The 17,540-nt window shown below is 45.4% G+C and overlaps 4 protein-coding genes across 4 annotated transcripts; 2 read left to right on the forward strand and 2 right to left on the reverse strand.

The window, feature by feature from the left end:
- The first annotated feature begins 465 nt into the window (after positions 1 to 465).
- On the forward strand, positions 466 to 1,412 carry AGABI2DRAFT_194291 (hypothetical protein). Its single transcript, XM_006463418.1, has 2 exons — positions 466 to 891; positions 920 to 1,412. The coding sequence occupies exons 1-2, from the start codon at positions 789 to 791 to the stop codon at positions 1,384 to 1,386; spliced, it is 570 nt and encodes a 189-aa protein (XP_006463481.1). The 5' UTR covers positions 466 to 788; the 3' UTR covers positions 1,387 to 1,412.
- A 2,693-nt stretch (positions 1,413 to 4,105) lies between these two features.
- AGABI2DRAFT_208304 (hypothetical protein) lies at positions 4,106 to 5,114 on the reverse strand (the record flags this gene model as incomplete). The annotated part of the gene is made up of 4 exons (XM_006463419.1): positions 5,037 to 5,114; positions 4,679 to 4,981; positions 4,331 to 4,629; positions 4,106 to 4,276 (listed from the first exon to the last, which is right to left on the reverse strand). Exons 1-4 carry the CDS (start codon positions 5,107 to 5,109, stop codon positions 4,106 to 4,108), a joined length of 846 nt encoding a protein of 281 aa, XP_006463482.1. The 5' UTR covers positions 5,110 to 5,114.
- A 4,394-nt stretch (positions 5,115 to 9,508) lies between these two features.
- AGABI2DRAFT_120298 (hypothetical protein) lies at positions 9,509 to 14,494 on the reverse strand (the record flags this gene model as incomplete). Its single annotated transcript, XM_006463420.1, has 7 exons — positions 9,509 to 9,890; positions 9,941 to 10,033; positions 10,090 to 10,283; positions 12,570 to 12,892; positions 12,946 to 13,748; positions 13,798 to 14,183; positions 14,234 to 14,494. The coding sequence occupies 7 exons, from the start codon at positions 14,492 to 14,494 to the stop codon at positions 9,509 to 9,511; spliced, it is 2,442 nt and encodes an 813-aa protein (XP_006463483.1).
- A 62-nt stretch (positions 14,495 to 14,556) lies between these two features.
- Positions 14,557 to 17,299, forward strand: AGABI2DRAFT_194293 (copii coat protein; the record flags this gene model as incomplete). Its single annotated transcript, XM_006463421.1, has 11 exons — positions 14,557 to 14,609; positions 14,654 to 14,825; positions 14,872 to 15,166; positions 15,217 to 15,331; positions 15,409 to 15,689; positions 15,741 to 15,980; positions 16,037 to 16,614; positions 16,665 to 16,932; positions 16,998 to 17,204; positions 17,245 to 17,248; positions 17,270 to 17,299. Coding segments are annotated over exons 1-11 (2,223 nt in total), but the record flags the coding sequence as incomplete, so codon positions are not given.
- Between the last annotated feature and the right edge of the window lie 241 nt (positions 17,300 to 17,540).

The following is a 17,540-nucleotide window of genomic DNA, read 5'->3' on the forward strand; positions in this document are numbered from 1 at the left end:
AGTTTTGGTTGCTGGAACAATTGGGTTGCATGCGGGGCTACTGTTCCGCGACAATCGATGTATTTTTAGACTATTATTTTAAATTAGACGACGCAAGAGTAGGACCCCGGAATTCCCCCCTCGAGGATACCATGAGCCTGCCATGAGCTGCTGAGCCTCTACATCAGAGTAATGGTTACAAATCAGAAGCAACTTGATATTTGACTTTGCTCATGAATGAGAGAAAACCATTTACTACAGAAACCGGGTGGAAATTTCTCGAAGCATTCATTAGTGTTGTGAGTCGACTCAGGAGTCTTTTTGTATGACGAATTGCGATTAGTGACGGGGTAGAGTCAGCAAAGCTGCAGCGTTGTCGACGACCGAGCCAAGTACTCATCAAATTTGAAGCTGAGCCTGAAGCTTCCCACGTTTTTAATATATACCTTCCACTGGCAGCCAGGAGACTGTGCCCACGCGTTTTCTCTGCCTTCAGGGCACCCAACCGCCTATGGGTGCCAGTATCTTCGAGCTACGCACCGAGCCTGGCGACACAACTGCTGCCTCACACATCTCGCTTACCTCTCGAGCTTATAACATGGAATATTGACGCCTTCTCCGCGCGTGGCATCTCACGAGCCAGGCTCCTCCTAGATGTGATCCTAGCCAAACATCCTGATATCATTTGCCTCCAAGAAGTGACATTGGATGTCCGCACCTCTATACTCAACAATCCGAAAGTCCGTGAAGGGTTCCTAGTGACCGATGCTGAAGACCTTACATCGTTTGAAGGGGTACCCTTTGCCAACATGACACTGCTGTCGAATAAGCGTTTTGCGTTTGACGTGGAGTCGCAGAGAGAGGGTGATGGAGTCGAGAGAGGGAAAAAGTTCATGCTTGGTTCCGTTACACGTGTCGAACTACCCAGCAAGTATGGAAGGTGCGATTTCCGTCGATGTTATTCCACCTTCCACCACGTTCAAAGCTTGTCGTATCATCAACTTTCATTTCGACTCTCTTTGGAACACACTCTCTCATCGTGCCAAACAGATGGAGATCCTTGCCAACCTCTTACATGAGCCTGGGTGCGATGGTGGACTTATCGCGGGAGACTTCAATGCAATCCGCCCCGAGGACCATACTCTCCTTGAGAAGAACGGGCTTGAAGACGCTTGGCTTGCAGTGCATGGAAGGGACGGAGCTAATGGAACCACTTGGGGTGTTGGAGTGCAACGAAAGGGTGGACTGGGACTGGGAAGGTTGGACAAGATTGCGATGCTGGGTTTGGAGGCGAAGGAGATGGAGATTCTACGCCCTGGTATGATTGAGCGACCCAAGCCAGGAGAGCCTTCCGATCATATCCCCTACAGCGACCATTTTGGGCTGAGACTTGGCTTTACTTTCTGAGGTGACCATCGCTCATGTTTGCATGGTATTCTTGACAATTTTTCTGATAGTAGGAGCTAAATGCGGCCAAAGTTGGCTGCACTTATGCCCTAACTATTACCTTGTCTATGTATGTTGTAAATTCGATTGTGTTGTACATCCCTACTATTCATGCACATGAATGAACCCCTTTAGACTTGCACTACAAGTTGAAAGGCAAACTGAAAGCTACGAGGAAAGCTATGCCCGCCGTTGGCAAAGTTCAAGGAAAACACTGCTTAGAGGTTCCTTGAGTCAGTGACAATACTCACACGCGCTCTGGAGTTCTTGAACCTCTTGCCAGCAACTCCTGATTTGGCAGATGCTGTGATAATTCACTGGTTCTCGCGACGAAAAGTCAACTTCAACACGTACGAAGTGAACGGCTTCACGTTCGACGCCGCTAAACTCAGCCTCCACAGCTTGTATATAATGAATTTGTTACTTGGCATTCCGGGGTCTGATACTTCAAGCTTCAAGTTTCAAAGCAGCTTCATTGATCGGCTTGCATTCGATTTAGCTATAAATAAATAGCTGAATGAAACTAAAAATACATTGATAACCCCGTGTGGACGTCCAAGCCAGTGATGAGCCAGCGATAGCCAGTGATCCAGCCAGCTGGCTAGCCATCTAGCCACTGTTTGGCTGATGGCGCTGGCTAAATAATAACATTTAATGGCCCATCACTGGCTGGCTCATCACTGCGTCCAACGGCCGAGTTATTCCAGCAACTGACATTTTGGGTATTTTATCTGTGGATGCCCGTAAATTATGGATCAACTCGTCTCCTCACCATTTGCTCCATCATCGTTGTTGTCCGAAGATGATGATGAAGGTTTCGGCGGTTTCTGCTTTCCTCTTTTGATGGGTTTGATAAACTTGCTGGTATTGGCATTGGAAGTAGTGTTGTTCGTGTAGACCGCGGTGTAAGGAGATTATTATCTCCGCTCACGTTGGCGACTTTCACGTGGAGAAGTCGTTCTTGTTACCGTCGCTCTGTTTCTATATGTTCCCCCTACTTTACTCTCGGATTTCATTGCGCTAGCTTGATGGCAAACTTTATCCCCTGCACCAGATCTGGTTTATCACTCCTATCTTCACTCGATACCAGGTCCGAAACCCTGACAAGAAACATGTGGATATCGAATCGACTTCATTAAGTTCGGTACCAAAACTCTTACAACCGCGGCAACTGCCAAATTTACGTCAACAGTACCTTCTAACGCAGACTCCGACACGGTCGAATAGAGACTTGATGATATGTAGCATTACTCGGGCCCCCCGATCATGAAATCATCGTTGTCAGGGGTCGGATTGCTGCTGCCGTGGCAGAAAAGTGTTGGAAGTTCTCTCAGTATTTACACAAAGTAACATTGTTCCATTGTATTTTCACGTCTTGTTTTGTGTTGTCGTTTGTCAGAAACTTCAAGCTGTCAAGGAACCCGAGATATTGAACTTTTAAATGCATAATAATCTTTGGATTGGGAAATACTCGTAAATTATACAAGTAGCAATCTGATCTTTGAAGTACTTTGGCATTGTGACAAGTATGAATCGCGGGCTTGCATTGACCCGGAATCTTTTGATTATCAAAGATTCTATATGCTTCAACAACCCAACGACACGATGATGATTCGGAGAAGCATACATTAGATTCATCAAGAACACTCTAAAACGCGGTGACGATGATTGAAAGCCTCCAAAACGAGCTTGGGGATCAATATTGAACGTCTCTGTCCTCCTCAGCACTGGGGAACTATCACCACTTTGGGAGATCTAGAGGGAACAATAAACCTTGCTCAATAACACCATATAATTTATAATGAATTGGGGGTTGTCCCTGAAAGAATAAATGAGGAGGATTTCCGTCATTTGAACTCCAATTTATTTTTGCTATAAACCCGGCGAATGAGGATGTCTCCCGTCTGATAATAATGAAATTGATTACTTGGTTGTGACCAGTTTGAATCCCGTTCGTCTAAAAAAAATGCCTTCACGTTTCCCTTTCTATCACCCCAATCTCACCATAAGGCGACCATCGTCGAGAAAGTATCAGGGAACAGTTGTTGTTAATCTTTCGGACCAGCTTTTTCCCACTTGATCCGTCGCTAGGCGGTTTCCAAAACTTAAAGACTCTCCGCGATCATTTCCTCCCCAGCCACCTCGTCACTTGAATGCGGATGGGTCGGCATCGTCATTATGGGCAGTGCGCACTGCATTGTAAACGCCACCGGATGGACAGAGTGCCCAGGCTCTCCTAATACAGCTCAAGGAATAACGGTATGCCTCAGAAGGTAGTGATGTGCTCTGCTAGAATTGGGGAATATGGATCACAGATATAAGAGATCGGTATATTTGCCAGTTCATTTTCCGGAGACGCGGGCCAGGTCTGAAACAAGTCGAGTTGAAAAGCCAGTACGTGCGATGAGGCAGGAAATATATCTAGATAGAACTGAGTGACGTCCAAAAACAAAAACAGAAAAGCAGCAAGTCGCGGTTGTGTCTTCAGTAGTACCAAGTGCGTTCAATGATTCCACGATTTTCAACAATTAGTCCCATTCTATGACCATAAAGAAGACATATAATAAATATGGGTAAAGATTAAGCCTGTGCAACCTCATGTGAGCTTCGGAATCGCAAAGAAAGAAAGAAAGAAAACAAACTGACAGTAAGCAATATTTTCTTAACGGTTATGACCACCTCAAGCTCGCTCTTGTATAGGTTTCGTCAAATCACTCTCTGAGCCGCCCATTTTGTTACAAATTTCACGAGCTTCGGAATGAAACACCAATGGTAGACCACCGTTTTTACCGTCTAACAATAGGTTGGGTAATACTCTAGTATGGAAAGCTCGAAGAGCTACTGAGCCACCCTGTCCGAGAAGCCTTAGTAACATAGACAAACTGAGAAACATGAGAAGACGCACGAATTGTTGGAATATGGTCCCCATCACAGCAGCGACCGCATCTCCCTGGACCTTGTAAAGACCCACGACTCGTGATAGTTGTGATATTTCGCCTTTACCCTCAACACTTCTTAGCCTATCTTTGCTCAAAGTTGGGACCCATCTCATTACACGTCCGAGACCCCACTTCGAACCAACATGCTGACCAAGGGTGTAAGTGCCTATTGTCCAGTTCGTGATTTGGTTGAAGTCATGCGTCGGTTTAAGGTGTTTACTCGAACTGAGATAGAGGTGAAGATATGTCTCTAGAACGCGGCGACCTAGAAAATGTTAGGATGGTTTGGAGGTTTACAGAGTAAAACGACATACCGAGGAAAGACATTCCTTGGTTGTGACCATTGACTGCAGTAGGGTGGCTGGCATGAGTGAGACAGCGTCGCGCGGCTTCCGGGTTGAATTCTAGGGGGTTGAAAACGGCATTGAGGTGTTCGGAAAATTGAGGGTCAGGTTTAAGTTGCCAAAGGGGCGTTGGTTGGGCATCCTGGCCAAATTTTTCTCGATTCCCCCATGGAGAGTCTTTTCTACTGGAGCTACTGTGATTACTGGGGGTATGGTGGGGGTTATCGAAGATGCTTTTCTTTCTGAGAACAGCCTGCGCGTAACCTCGCGTGCCTATACGCATATAAGAATTAGACGCGAACAAGAGAGATATGAAGGTAGAAAATACCTTGAGGACAGCGCGAAGAGGACGCGACGAGCGGCGAGAGTGATGAGCGCAGAACCGACAGCGAGCGAGACATGGCTGGCACTCACGAAGCATTTTGCCAGAATGTCCACAAAAATATTGTGGATCACGTGATTGACTGTGACATTCAATTGAATCAATTCATCGAATTTGCGGAGGAGCAAGTGGGAGACCTGGCTCATAAAAGTGTTGAAAACTAATTTCCTCCTTTCTTCGATATAAGTATATGCGATTTATTGACGTGCTCGGTGTGTAGCGGGTAAAGAGACAGAAGTCTCAAAGAATCCCACATTGATGTGGATCTTCAGAGTCGAATGTACTGAGAGGATGCCGGAAAACCGAATCCCGCATTTACTTATGATTATCACACTGTTTACAAAGTGCGAGTGACTAAGTTCCATCCCAATGATCCGATATACAACAGATCCTTCCAAGTCGCTAACCGAAGTGACCGACAAAATAAGTCTGGCACCACTTTGACACACAGGTTTCTCCCCAAAAAATACAAATTAAGAACACATGACCTCGAAGCTTCTAAATCGCCGAAGAAGCGATAGTCAAAAGTAAAACATGTACCTCCGATGCGTTCGTATTAAATGATAAGGAGAATAGAATCATAACATTGGCCACCTCGATCCATCACATTTACGCCCATTGTTCCACAATCAAAAATCGAATATAATGACCTCCGATAAGGAAATAAATCATTGGCCGTAGTTCGCTACGCCAGCAATTAAAACAAAACAATTGGGGAGAAGCTCATAACTGTGCTATTAATAGTACTCGTTGGCATTAACATCTGAATCCCAAAGAAACGGAGGTGAAATACATCAAGGAAGTGACAATCAAAACATGAGATCCAGTATCACGAGAAGGCATCGGCAAAAAGGTCTTAAGGAGGCAAGGGCTCAGACAACAATACCCAAGAGCCCAATATGTGTTCAGTTGGAATTACAGACGTTTATGACGCCTCAAGATGGGCTCCAAGTCCTTATATTTTCCGGGCCTTTTGCTTGTGGAAGCCTCGGAACGATGATGTCGGCAACACTGAGCACTAAACTCATGAAATATTCATCTGAATGAAACTTTGGTTTCCGGCCAACTTACGTGTTTCCAGATCCGATACGGTCAAGTTATCAATCAGCTGGGGCATAATACTACTGCCCCCCAACCCCCAACTGGATCGTGACGGAGAACCAAATAGGCTCCTGATATGATGCGATGTCGACGTACCAATACGATGATTAACGTTGCGATTCGTTGATTTCTTGTTGATGCTACATTGGCCTCAAGGTAGCCACGAGTTCCGAAGGAAGATAATATATTTGGTCTCATAGTAATCCTAGCAATGATCAAGATGGTATGAAACAGCCCGGACTTATTCAGTGATCAAATTCAAAGCCCAGCAACACGATAACTAAATGATTATCATCCCCACAAAACCCAAAATATCGGATCACAATGACTTCCTTCCATCTCGTTCTATTTTCTAACAAATTCGGGTTTGTTTGGGGACTTAAGATGTATACGTGGACTATCCGTGCAGACCGGAAGAGATAACTCGAAATTCATAAGCTTTTTCGAAACTCTGGACTGCGATAATGCATCAATTACTTGTCAACGTTTTTATGTAATAAACACTTGCTCTTCGGAAATTGAACATCGCGAATGTTGGGGTAGTAGTCGGTTGAGATCTGAAATGCAAAAACAATCCCATCCAGTGGCAATCTTTGCCACGATTCAGGCACTGAGCAAGACCCTTGTGCCTCGAAACTAACTCCACTGTATGTATATCAGATATCTCATTAAGCAACTTCTCAACAAGTCACCATTGGCACATTCCCCAATTCCGAAGTACATTGACACCGCATTAATACGTTGGAAGCATACGTGTTCCTATATCATCAGTTCACGTTCACCTTCGCACAAGCACTAGTATTACTCGATCAAAAGCCTCCACGACATTCTATTTCCTAAAAAAAGAACTTGCCAGAATACCAAAAGAACCTCAAAGAACATTCATAGAACAGTATGTTTTTTATATATACTTTGAATTGAAGGACGCGCGTCGTTCACGTCATTTACAGAGAGTATAGTAGAGTCTCAGTCAGCAGTGCTTACCCCGATTCTATACCATTCTCTACCAATCTAATCTACTCCCACCACCCTAAAAAAGGAGAGATATAGTACATTCTAGATACAAACATCCAGAACCACGTTTTCACAAAGTACGACGTGTTCATAGTATTCATAGCGCATCAAAAAGAAAACACGTCAGTTTAGAATCTGCTTAGTACTAACTGTACCTAACACGGCGGACAAAACAACTGTCAATTGATAGGTTAGGGTTAACTGTCAACTGATCTGTCAATTGCAAATTTGGCTATTGTCACATGTTACAGAGGTTGTTACGGTGTTACCTCCTAAGTTTCGTCTACATAGTAATGTAGTCATGTTCACATATGCATTATGATGCACAGTACATCTCGTACCAGAGCGTGACACGCAAGCAATTTAGCGTGACACTCGAGTGACAACTGATCAACTGACAAATCAATTGACAGCAAACCCCGGCCAATCAATTGACAGTTGTTTTGTCTGCCGTGTAACCAAATACAGAAACCTTCAATACTCCACAAAACCGGTGATATGATACCGGCAGACGGGCGCTTCAAACGGTGATTTCGGATGTGTGACTGCCACAAGTAAACAAGTAAACCAAAAGCGATCAAAAGGATATCCCCACGAAAAAAAGAAAATTCAGAAAAGAAGGCAACAACATCAGCAAAAGGGTTTTCAAAATAGAAGGGCTTAGAGACCTTGTTATGGAACTAGTTCCACCACAATCCATCAGAAAGGTAACTTTTGGAATATAATATAATCTTATGCAAATTAGAAAGGCGTAAAATCCTATGGTGCCGTTCTAAGCCCTTCTATTTTGAAAACCCTTTTGCTGATGAAATTTTTTAAATTCATAGAGTGGGAACTTGAATAATTATATATTTTTGGGTTCACGTTCATGACTCGACTTGCAACGAAGGGACCAGGGGATGACCAGAATAGAACCCTGTCGTTTTTATTCTTTAAGGAGTTAAACCAATTCAACCTCGCGGGGAAACCGTTTTTGCAAGTCCGCGTCATCTACTTACAACATATATTTTCCAACGTCTTCATCTACCTTTTTTTATTATCTGATTGTTAATTTCCCAGTAGACTTCTGATGCAAACGATTCTTTCTTTCTCGAACAACTTAATTATCAAATCCATTATGGTTCGAGTTTTTATCATATCTACAAACACGCGCGCTCAACAACGAAATATGGGATCATGATGTCATTCGACCATTCCAACGTCACCTACAATGATGCCATACGAGAAGCATCTTCTCATCACAACGTTAAACGGCTAAGGTGATACAAACAAGGAGGATGATCATCAAATTGTTAAAAAGAGTGCGTAGCACCACGATTAGATACATGAATTGTAATGCAGGTCACAAAAAACCCAAACAAATCGTATCTCGAAAGGGACGTACAGCAACATCTTTAAAACGAAAAAAGAAAGGGGGAGACGAGTGATTTACAGGGAAATGGTGGCGACAAAGGGGGGAAGGAGGAAAAATAGAACAAAGGGTAGAACATCACATATGTAGCTATTATCAGGCATCGAGGAGATAGACATTGATCAATGGCGATCCAGGCAAGGGGAAAGTTGCTTAAACAAAGTAACACAACACTGCTTCAAACAACACGACGAGAAAAGAAAAAGAAAAATGAAGCCACAGACGCGACAGCAGAAAGCGATGGTAAACAAAAGATAGATGGAGAAATATGTCGAGCAAATCAGATCGATGAAGAAAGCCCAAAAGACCTCTATCGAATGATGAGAACATTAACGGCAGAGTTATTGCACAATCTCCAAAGCGGTCCAAGTCCGTAGGTCCAAGAATATTAGGGGGGAGTAGAAGAAGGGAACATAGATTTCTACGTCAGAGGGACGAGTGTTGAACATTAACCCACTATGTTAAGTAGCAAGCAGCGCCACGTCACATAGTGCATGAGATCAGAAAGAAGATTGAAAGAAAAAGAGAAGCAAAAGAGCTCTCTATCCAAACCATACCTCTGCAAGGTCCAGGGCGAAGTGGATCCGTTCTAAGAGGCAGGCATATAATAGAAGGGTGAGCCATAACCCGACCCCCGCCCGTTGAAAGGCTGGGGGTTTGACTCTTGGGTGAGTTGAAAGTCCGATGCAGTCGTAGATTCGCCCAGTTGAAATGGGTTTGTGTTTGATAGCGACGAGGCAAGGAAAAGAAAAAGAGACAGACTTGAGGTGGGAGAGGACAAGTGGGTATCAATGTTATCCGTTGTCCTTCGTCGATATAAGCCCAGATTCGATTTATAAGAAAACACGTGTGTGAGAGAATTTTGGCCCGGGGAGGGGCTGTGGGCCTATGGCTAGTCGGGTGCCAGAGAGTCGCTCCGTCGCGACGAAGGGCAAGAGCGAGTGCGGGGACGGCGAGGTCTATATTCTTCAAACTCTGTCACCGAGCGGGCTCGTTTGAGGGTCGGTGGGCGGTTTTGATCATGGACAGTGGTCTGTGCACCCGGGAGGGTGCTCAGCCAGCGTAGGACATAGGCGCCCTTGTCTTGTGGTTCACAGACCAATGAGACTTGGGCTTCTGAAAGTGGTAATATGGGGTTCCCGTGCTCATCAGTTTCGGCAGCGGGAATCGAGTCAAAGCTCCCGGCGTCTGATCCCTCAGTGAAAGAATCCATATCTTTCATGAGGGGAGCACCAGGAGTGATCAAGAGCCATTGGTCGGCGGCAGCGTTGTCGCTATGTGGCGAATGAGGTTAACGAGGGTTTTTGGACCTCGGAGAACGTACCCAATAGAAGCGTCCATCGCGCTGTCTGCGAGTGGGACAGTGCGTACGCCTGGGGTAGGGAGAGAGGCGGTCCTGGACGAAGGACTGTATTGGCTAGAGAGGGAAAGCGGTCAGTAAAGGACCGGGTAAAGGAGGGGTCGAGAGCGCACCATGAGCCAAAGTCATTCAGGCCCAACTCTCGCAGGGAATCCAGCTTGGGGGTCGGGGTGGTGGGAGCGGTGGGGACAGACATGAGATCTTGCAGAGCAGATGCTTTGTCGAGCGTCGTTGTGTGTGTGGCTTGTATAAGAAAGAGAGAATGAGCCAGGTGTTGGTGGATAGAAATTAGGGGTGGAGGGGGATGCTGAGGCGCGGCGAAGGAGGAGGAGGGTATATAAGAGATGAGGGGAGAGTGAGAAAGCAGGTGCTGATCAAGTAACTCACCCAGTAACATGTAACTCGTCACACCTGTCCGGTCCAGCACTGCCGCTTTTTCCCACATCTCCGTCCCTGTCCTCTCCCATCTGTGCTCCCTCTCTCGCCTTCCCCTCCCCAATAGATGCCCATGTACAGGCTTGCAATACCAATTCTTGTATCATTTTTTCATGGTTGTAGTCCTGCCATGAGCACTTTATTATCAACAAACAAGGATGACTATCAATAACACCTTCGTAAACATTGCTCAACAAACCCAGGTCGCAGTCTTGTATATCCAAGAACCGCAGTAAACACCTACAAAAAGAAGAATGAGCAACAGCGGCGGTCGAGTACATAACCTGCCCAAGACAGAACGGAAAACAACGGTTGGATGAAGCCGAACGGCTAAAAAAGTACGGTAAAGCTCATAAACGCACTATATAAATTGCCTTTCCGTACATCGGCGTACATCTGCTACATGCTCTAAGATCTTGGATTAAACCCCAAACTCTTCTTTTAAGCTTGTTTTAGTATACCTTTTTGTATCGACCAGATCAAATCTCTGAGCGATGTCATGATGAGGGGTTCCTAGTTCACCATTCATCAATTTGCGGTGCCTCTCCCTAAAATACCAATACAAATGCCCAGACAAGGAACCTACCTCCTCCTTATCCTGATTTCATAATCAAATGCTCATAAACAACTCGACATTTCTTTTTATATCCAAATGCGATAAACACGCAGCTGCGGGCAATAGGAGATAAAATAGAGAGCATGATCATGACTGCGTAACACGCAGTCAGTTCCATGAAGAGATCTTATATCAAAACTCGTATGAACATGAAATAACTGATCGAGACACGACGTAAGTAGTAGTAGCAGTACCAAATCACGCAATGTTTTCATAGGACAATCAAACAGATGGAGAACCAAACCCACAGTAATCAAAACAACACGGATCATTTTCATTATGAAGCCCCGATCTACAAATGGAGGAAAGAAAAGTCGATGAACAAAAACCGTTCAGGTTTTTCAAACATGATGCATCGAATAATGAATTACTATTAGTAAACCACAATCGACGCAAAAAACGCCAAGTCGTAGAAACCGCCTTAAACGAAAAAAAGGCACAGCTCATACATGTCCAACCATTCTAAGATTAGATTTTTCTCTCCATAACTTGATGCTCATCTACGATAAAAAGCAGATGATGATGGGTCCTTTGACTTCCAAAAACCCCAAGTTAGTTCAACCATCAATATCCTACCAAACGCGATCGAACACGCAACTGCGAGCATCAAGAAAGAAAGACTGCGTACTACGCAGTCTCCGTAGTCAAAAAAATCGTACAATACAATCAATCAACCCTTTTTTTAATTTCCAAAGAACTCGTACCATGTTATACAGTAAACCTGCCTGAGACACGACTATATAGTAACTGTATACAAAGAAGATTTCGGAGTTCCATCGTCCGCAGTAGTAAACCTACCTTAGTCAGACCACAACAAGGGTCCACATCCACCCAATGTTGATAATCCTCTTCTAAAAAACAACAAAACATTCAATTCATCATTAAACCCAAAACCCAAAACCCAAAAATACCCTACCAAAAAAAAAAACTCAAAAATTACCCCCAAAAAACGCAATCCTCCCAAAAAAATTAAAAGAAAAAAAAAAAGAGATGATAATGATATATAACGTTGTCACAAAATCACCCCATACAAAAAATCAATTAGCTAATGAAAATAAGAGTTCAAACGAGTGTGTGTATGCATGAGCAAAAAAAAAAAGGAAAAAGAAACGAGTGTGTGGGGATGCTATTTGAATAAACAATGCATGAAAAATGATGACAACGTCCAATACCATAATTAATAAATGACGAAACGAAACGAAAAAAATAGAAAATAGTCAAGGAATAGGTAAGGTGTGTTCACCTTACCAAAAAACCCCCACCATAGCTCCTAAGCACGACCACCCAAAGGTAAATGGACAATAGGCGTCAGATCTCCGACCTCGCGGGGTTAACACGAAAAAAAAAAAAAAAGAAACGAGGCCAAAAAACCCTCACTTAAACTTAATCCCCCCCTCTCCCCCCCTCATAATCGCCTTCATAAACTTCAAAAACCGATCCCCATAATCCCTCGGCGGAACCTGCGAAATCGTTCTCTTCACCCCAAATTCAGCATTTCTTTCCTCCTTCATTTATAACAAAAAAAAAAAAAAAAAAACTCACCCGATCAACACCCCCAATAAACCCAACACAAACACACTTCCACCACCTCTCCGCCCTTTTCATAACCCCATAAGGCGTCAAAATATCAATAACCCCCAAATAATAAATAACACTCTTTTCTTTATTCTCTTCATCCGTCGCTTTCAACCCTCCTTCATCTTGATAAAATATAAAATATTGTCTATCGGTAGTGGTATCTTGATCTAAAAACGATATCGGTGATTCACCTTCTTCTTCTTGTATCGTGCCTGGATGTTGGGGATGGGAGAGTTGAGGAGAAGGAGGGGAAGTGGTGTTTGTAGGACGAAGAACTTGCACTCCAGCTAATAAAGTGAAATTCAGATTTAGGTTTTTTTTGAACGAAAAAAACCCTTACTTGCGGCACTTAATGCTTTAGGATCCGATGATCTCATCGCCCTCCTCATCGCAATCGCCTCTGGTGTCTTCGTCCCTCTCACCGACTGTCTCATCCTCGACCCTTGCGGTAACTCTGGCTCAAACACTCTCAACGTATTCCTCCTCACATTATCCCTATTCCCTCTCTTCATATTATGAATCCCCACCAACAAACTATAATCCATCACATCCACACTCTCCAAATACGCCACATCTCTTCTCAACTGTTCTGCCAACAAAGCCCTCTTCTCCGGTCCCAACTCCAACTCCCTATTCCTATTAATCCAATTCAAATCTTTCAAAACCGCTCTCGGATTCTTTTCCGCTTTTTCTTCTGGATATTCTCTCCCAAACGTACTTCCTTTCAAGTCGTAAGTTTCATGTATATCCCTATGAGGCGGGAACAAATTATTCATGATCACAAAATGGATTTTCCTCCCTCTCGGAAGTTTAACACGATGTAAACCATAAAAGCGAGACAACAAGGTATGAGGATTGTTCTTGACATGGTCGTAATAAGCTTTGAGCGTCTTGAGGAGGAATTTATGTTCGGAATGACGAATGGTTTTGATGATGAAACGGTAGTCTCTGGAGAAATAGAAAAAAGAACCTGATTTTCCGGGAGATCCGAGTTCGGAAAGGATATATTTTGCGGTGAGAGAAAGAAGATAGTCTGCGGGATCGAGACGGAAGACGTCTTCGCGGAGGGTACGAAAGACCCATGGAGCATAGTCTTTGAATTTGAAATCGTATTTTGCAGAGGGCGTGAGTTCGTTTCCGATGCTAAAAAGAGGATTTAACGTGATGAAAAATGGGGGAAAAAAAACTTTACATATCAAAAGAGTATTTGTGTTTGCCTCGAAAGTGGTCGTCAGTGAGGGGCTTTTTTAATTTTGCTTGCCACCGAGAGACGGCGATTCGGATGCCGGTCAACATGTTGTACATGAGGACATAATTGACATGGTCCTCTCCGATGAGATTTCCGACCAGCGGTTTTGAATCGTCTTCGTCTCTGGTGCCTCTGGTACCCCGTGTATCGGTACGTGTGATTGCAGCTTCGGCTTCGGCTTGAGCTTGTTGTTTAGCGCGTTTGGATTGACGTTCTCTGCGGGCTTGTTCCTCGTAAGCTTCGATGTCGGATTGGAGGTCGAGAGCAGCATCGCCCAAGATGGCAGCATCGTCTATAGGATGGAGTTGGGGATGGGGAGCGGCGAAACGCTGGTAGAGACGAGGATGGTGTTTGGCTGTTGAGCCGGTGGTGTGCCGACGGGTTGTGGAGGCGGGTAAGGGAGCCTTGGAGGAGGGTGGGGCTGTGGACGAGGATGGGTGGGGGTGGGGGGTGTTTTGGATCGGGGAAGAGGAATGGGAGGAGGGAGCGGGGGAGACTCGCGGTGGACAGATTTGGGCCGAGGTGGCTGGGCAAGGAGGGAGTCACGGCCTGGAAGAGGGTCACTGTGAGTGCCGCGGAGATGCTGCTCGTCGATGCTGGCAGGGGGCGAGGGCGGGGGCGGGCCAGCGGTGTCGACCATGGTCGCAGGTTGAGAGAGGCGGTGCTGCAACTCTTTCTTGACTCTCACGTGCTCTTCTATACGTGGCTTCTCTCCTCCATCATGCTCAACTTTGAAGATGTCGAGGAACGCGACGGTGTGTGCAATTCTTCTTCTACAATGTTTTACTCACTCTCTCAGGCGTTCGTTTCTCGTGGAACGTCTGGCCTTCGTCCCGCATCGAGGCCACGAGGACCGTCGTCCCCATCGCCGCTCTCTACACCCCCTTGAAAATTAGAGAAGACCTCCCTCCCGTTCTCTACGAGCCTGTCGCCTGCAAACCCCCCTGTCGCGCCGTCTTGAACCCCTACTGGTCTGTAATTCACTCACACTCTACTCCCCACTCACCCTCCTCTTAGCCAAATCGACATCCGCGGCAAACTCTGGATATGCCCCTTTTGTCTCTCCCGCAATGCTTTCCCTCCCCACTACAAGGACATTTCCAGTACAAACCTCCCCGCAGAGCTCTTGCCCAAATACACCACCATCGAGTATACGCTCGCACGTCCCGCACAGGTTCCCCCCGTATTCTTGTTCGTCGTCGATACCTGCTTGGACGAGGATGACCTCAAGGCTCTCCGAGACGCCCTGGTCATCAGCCTCAGTTTGCTCCCTCCTTACGCTTTGGTCGGCTTGATCACCTTTGGCACCATGGTCTGTATCCTCTTTTTTTTCTCTTTCATCCTCTCATCTTCTTTTTTTAGACCCTAGTCCACGAACTCGGGTACAACGAATGTTCCAAATCCTACGTCTTCCGTGGCGGAAAAGAGTACCAGCCCAAGCAAATCCAAGACATGCTTGGCCTCAGCTCTCAAAACCGTGCTGCCCTCGTCCTGGCCAGCCTCTCCCACCCCAATCCTTTGGTGCCTCCCGCTTCTTGCTCCCCGTCTCCCAAGTCGAATTCCAGCTCACCGGTATTCTCGAGACTCTCACCCGCGACCCCTGGCCTGTAGCCAACGATAAACGCGCTTTACGCTGCACCGGTGTCGCTCTTAGCGTCGCCGTGGGTCTTCTTGAAACCACTTATCCTAGCACGGGTGCCAGGATCATGTTGTTCGCCGGTGGTCCCGCCACCGAAGGTCCTGGCATGGTCGTCAGCAATGAACTCAAAGAGCCTATTCGCTCCCATCATGATATCGATCGTGACAGCGCAAAGCACTACAAGCGTGCCATCAAGGTCAGTCCACTATATGCTATCCGATTCTTCCACTCATCCGCATTGGGATAGTTCTACGAAGCCCTTGGCAAACGCGCCTCCAACAATGGTCATGTCGTCGATCTCTTTGCCGGATGTCTCGATCAAGTCGGTTTGCAAGAGATGAAGTCATTGCCGGGCTCGACGAATGGTGTCATCGTCCTCTCTGACTCGTTTGCCACCTCGATCTTTAAGCAAAGTTTCTTGCGTTTGTTCAACAAGGACGATCAAGGTCATCTCCAGATGGGTTTCAACGCGACCTTTGACGTCCAGGTTCGTTCATTCTCTCTCTCTTTTCTTCCAACTCTTTTTGATTCCTGTTTCCTTAGACTACAAAAGAACTGAGAGTGTCGGGTCTCATCGGTCATGCCATTTCAGCAGGCAAAAAATCAGCGTGTGTAGGCGAAACTGAGATTGGTATTGGTCAAACTTCGGCTTGGAAAATTAATGCCATCACGCCTCGGACGTCTACTGGAGTCTACTTTGAAGTCGTCACTCCTGCAGGTCAACCCCTCCAACAAGGATCTCGAGGTCTTATTCAATTCATCACTCACTACCAACATGCATCCGGTCAACAACGTTTACGCGTCTCCACCATGGCACGTAATTTCGCAGAAGCGGGGTCACCCAGTGTAGCTGCTTCATTTGATCAAGAAGCTGCTGCGGTGTTGATGGCACGCATTGCGGTGTTTAAAGCTGAAGTGGATGACTCGCCGGATGTGTTGAGGTGGTTGGATAGGATGTTGATTAGGTTGTGTCAGAAGTTTGCGGATTATAGGAAGGAGGATTCGACGAGTTTTAGGTTGACGGATAATTTTAGTATTTATCCGCAGTTTATGTTTCATTTGAGGAGGAGTCAGTTTTTGCAGGTGTTTAATAACAGTCCTGATGAAACTGCTTTTTACCGGTGAGTGCGGTGGTTTTCCGTTATTTCTTTAAACTCAAGTCATTTGTTAGACATGTGTTGAATGAGGAAGACGTGAACAATTCGTTGATTATGATTCAACCGACGTTGATGTCGTATACATTTGACGCTCAACCTCAACCTGTGCTTTTGGATAGTGTGTCTATCAAGCATGATGTTATACTCTTGTTGGATACGTTTTTCCATATTTTGATTTTTCATGGGGAACAAGTGGCGCAGTGGAGGAAACAGGGGTATCAGGAACAAGAAGGATATGAGAATTTTAAAGAGTTGTTGGAGTTGCCTGTTGTTGATGCTCAGGTGCGTTGTCTCTCCTTTCTCCCTTCTTCCTCTCAATCAATATCCTTAACACTTTGTGGATATAGGAACTTCTTGTGGATCGATTCCCGATTCCGAGATATATTGTATGTGATCAAGGAGGATCTCAAGCGAGGTTTTTGTTATCGAAATTGAATCCGTCGACGACGCATATGTCGACGACGATGTATGGGACGAGTACGGGGTCGGCGGGGCAGGCGATATTTACGGATGATGTGAGTTTGCAGGTGTTTATGGAGCATTTGAAGAGATTGGTGAGTGGTTTGAAATGTTGAATGAAAATGAGGGAAGGTGGCTGATGGGGTTTTTTGGGTAGGCTGTGGGGGCGCAGACGAATTAGAGGGTGTGAGGCCCAGATGACACTGCATTATCGGAGAGGGGGGTGTGTAATGAGAATGTTTTGAGAAAATGGTTTTTTTCTTTTTTGTTGGTCTAGACAGAGAACGTGATCGAGCGAAGTTGGATGAGGCGGATTGAATTTTAAAGCATTTGATGTTCTGGATTTGCGATAAATCGTTGCGTTTTCTTTTAAATGTTCAAGAAGAATCAATCGTCTTGTTTGTTGTTCAAACTTGATACCTTGACAATTT

This window comes from Agaricus bisporus (assembly GCF_000300575.1).
Source record: "Agaricus bisporus var. bisporus H97 unplaced genomic scaffold AGABI2scaffold_8, whole genome shotgun sequence".
NCBI lineage: Eukaryota > Fungi > Basidiomycota > Agaricomycetes > Agaricales > Agaricaceae > Agaricus > Agaricus bisporus.

Coding starts and splice junctions, on each gene's coding strand:
- AGABI2DRAFT_194291 (XM_006463418.1), top strand. CDS start 789: ATGACACTGCTGTCGAATAAGCGTTTTGCGTTTGACGTGGAGTCGCAG. Junction 892..919: donor CATGCTTGGTTCCGTTACAC/GTGTCGAACTAC, acceptor CAAGTATGGAAG/GTGCGATTTCCGTCGATGTT.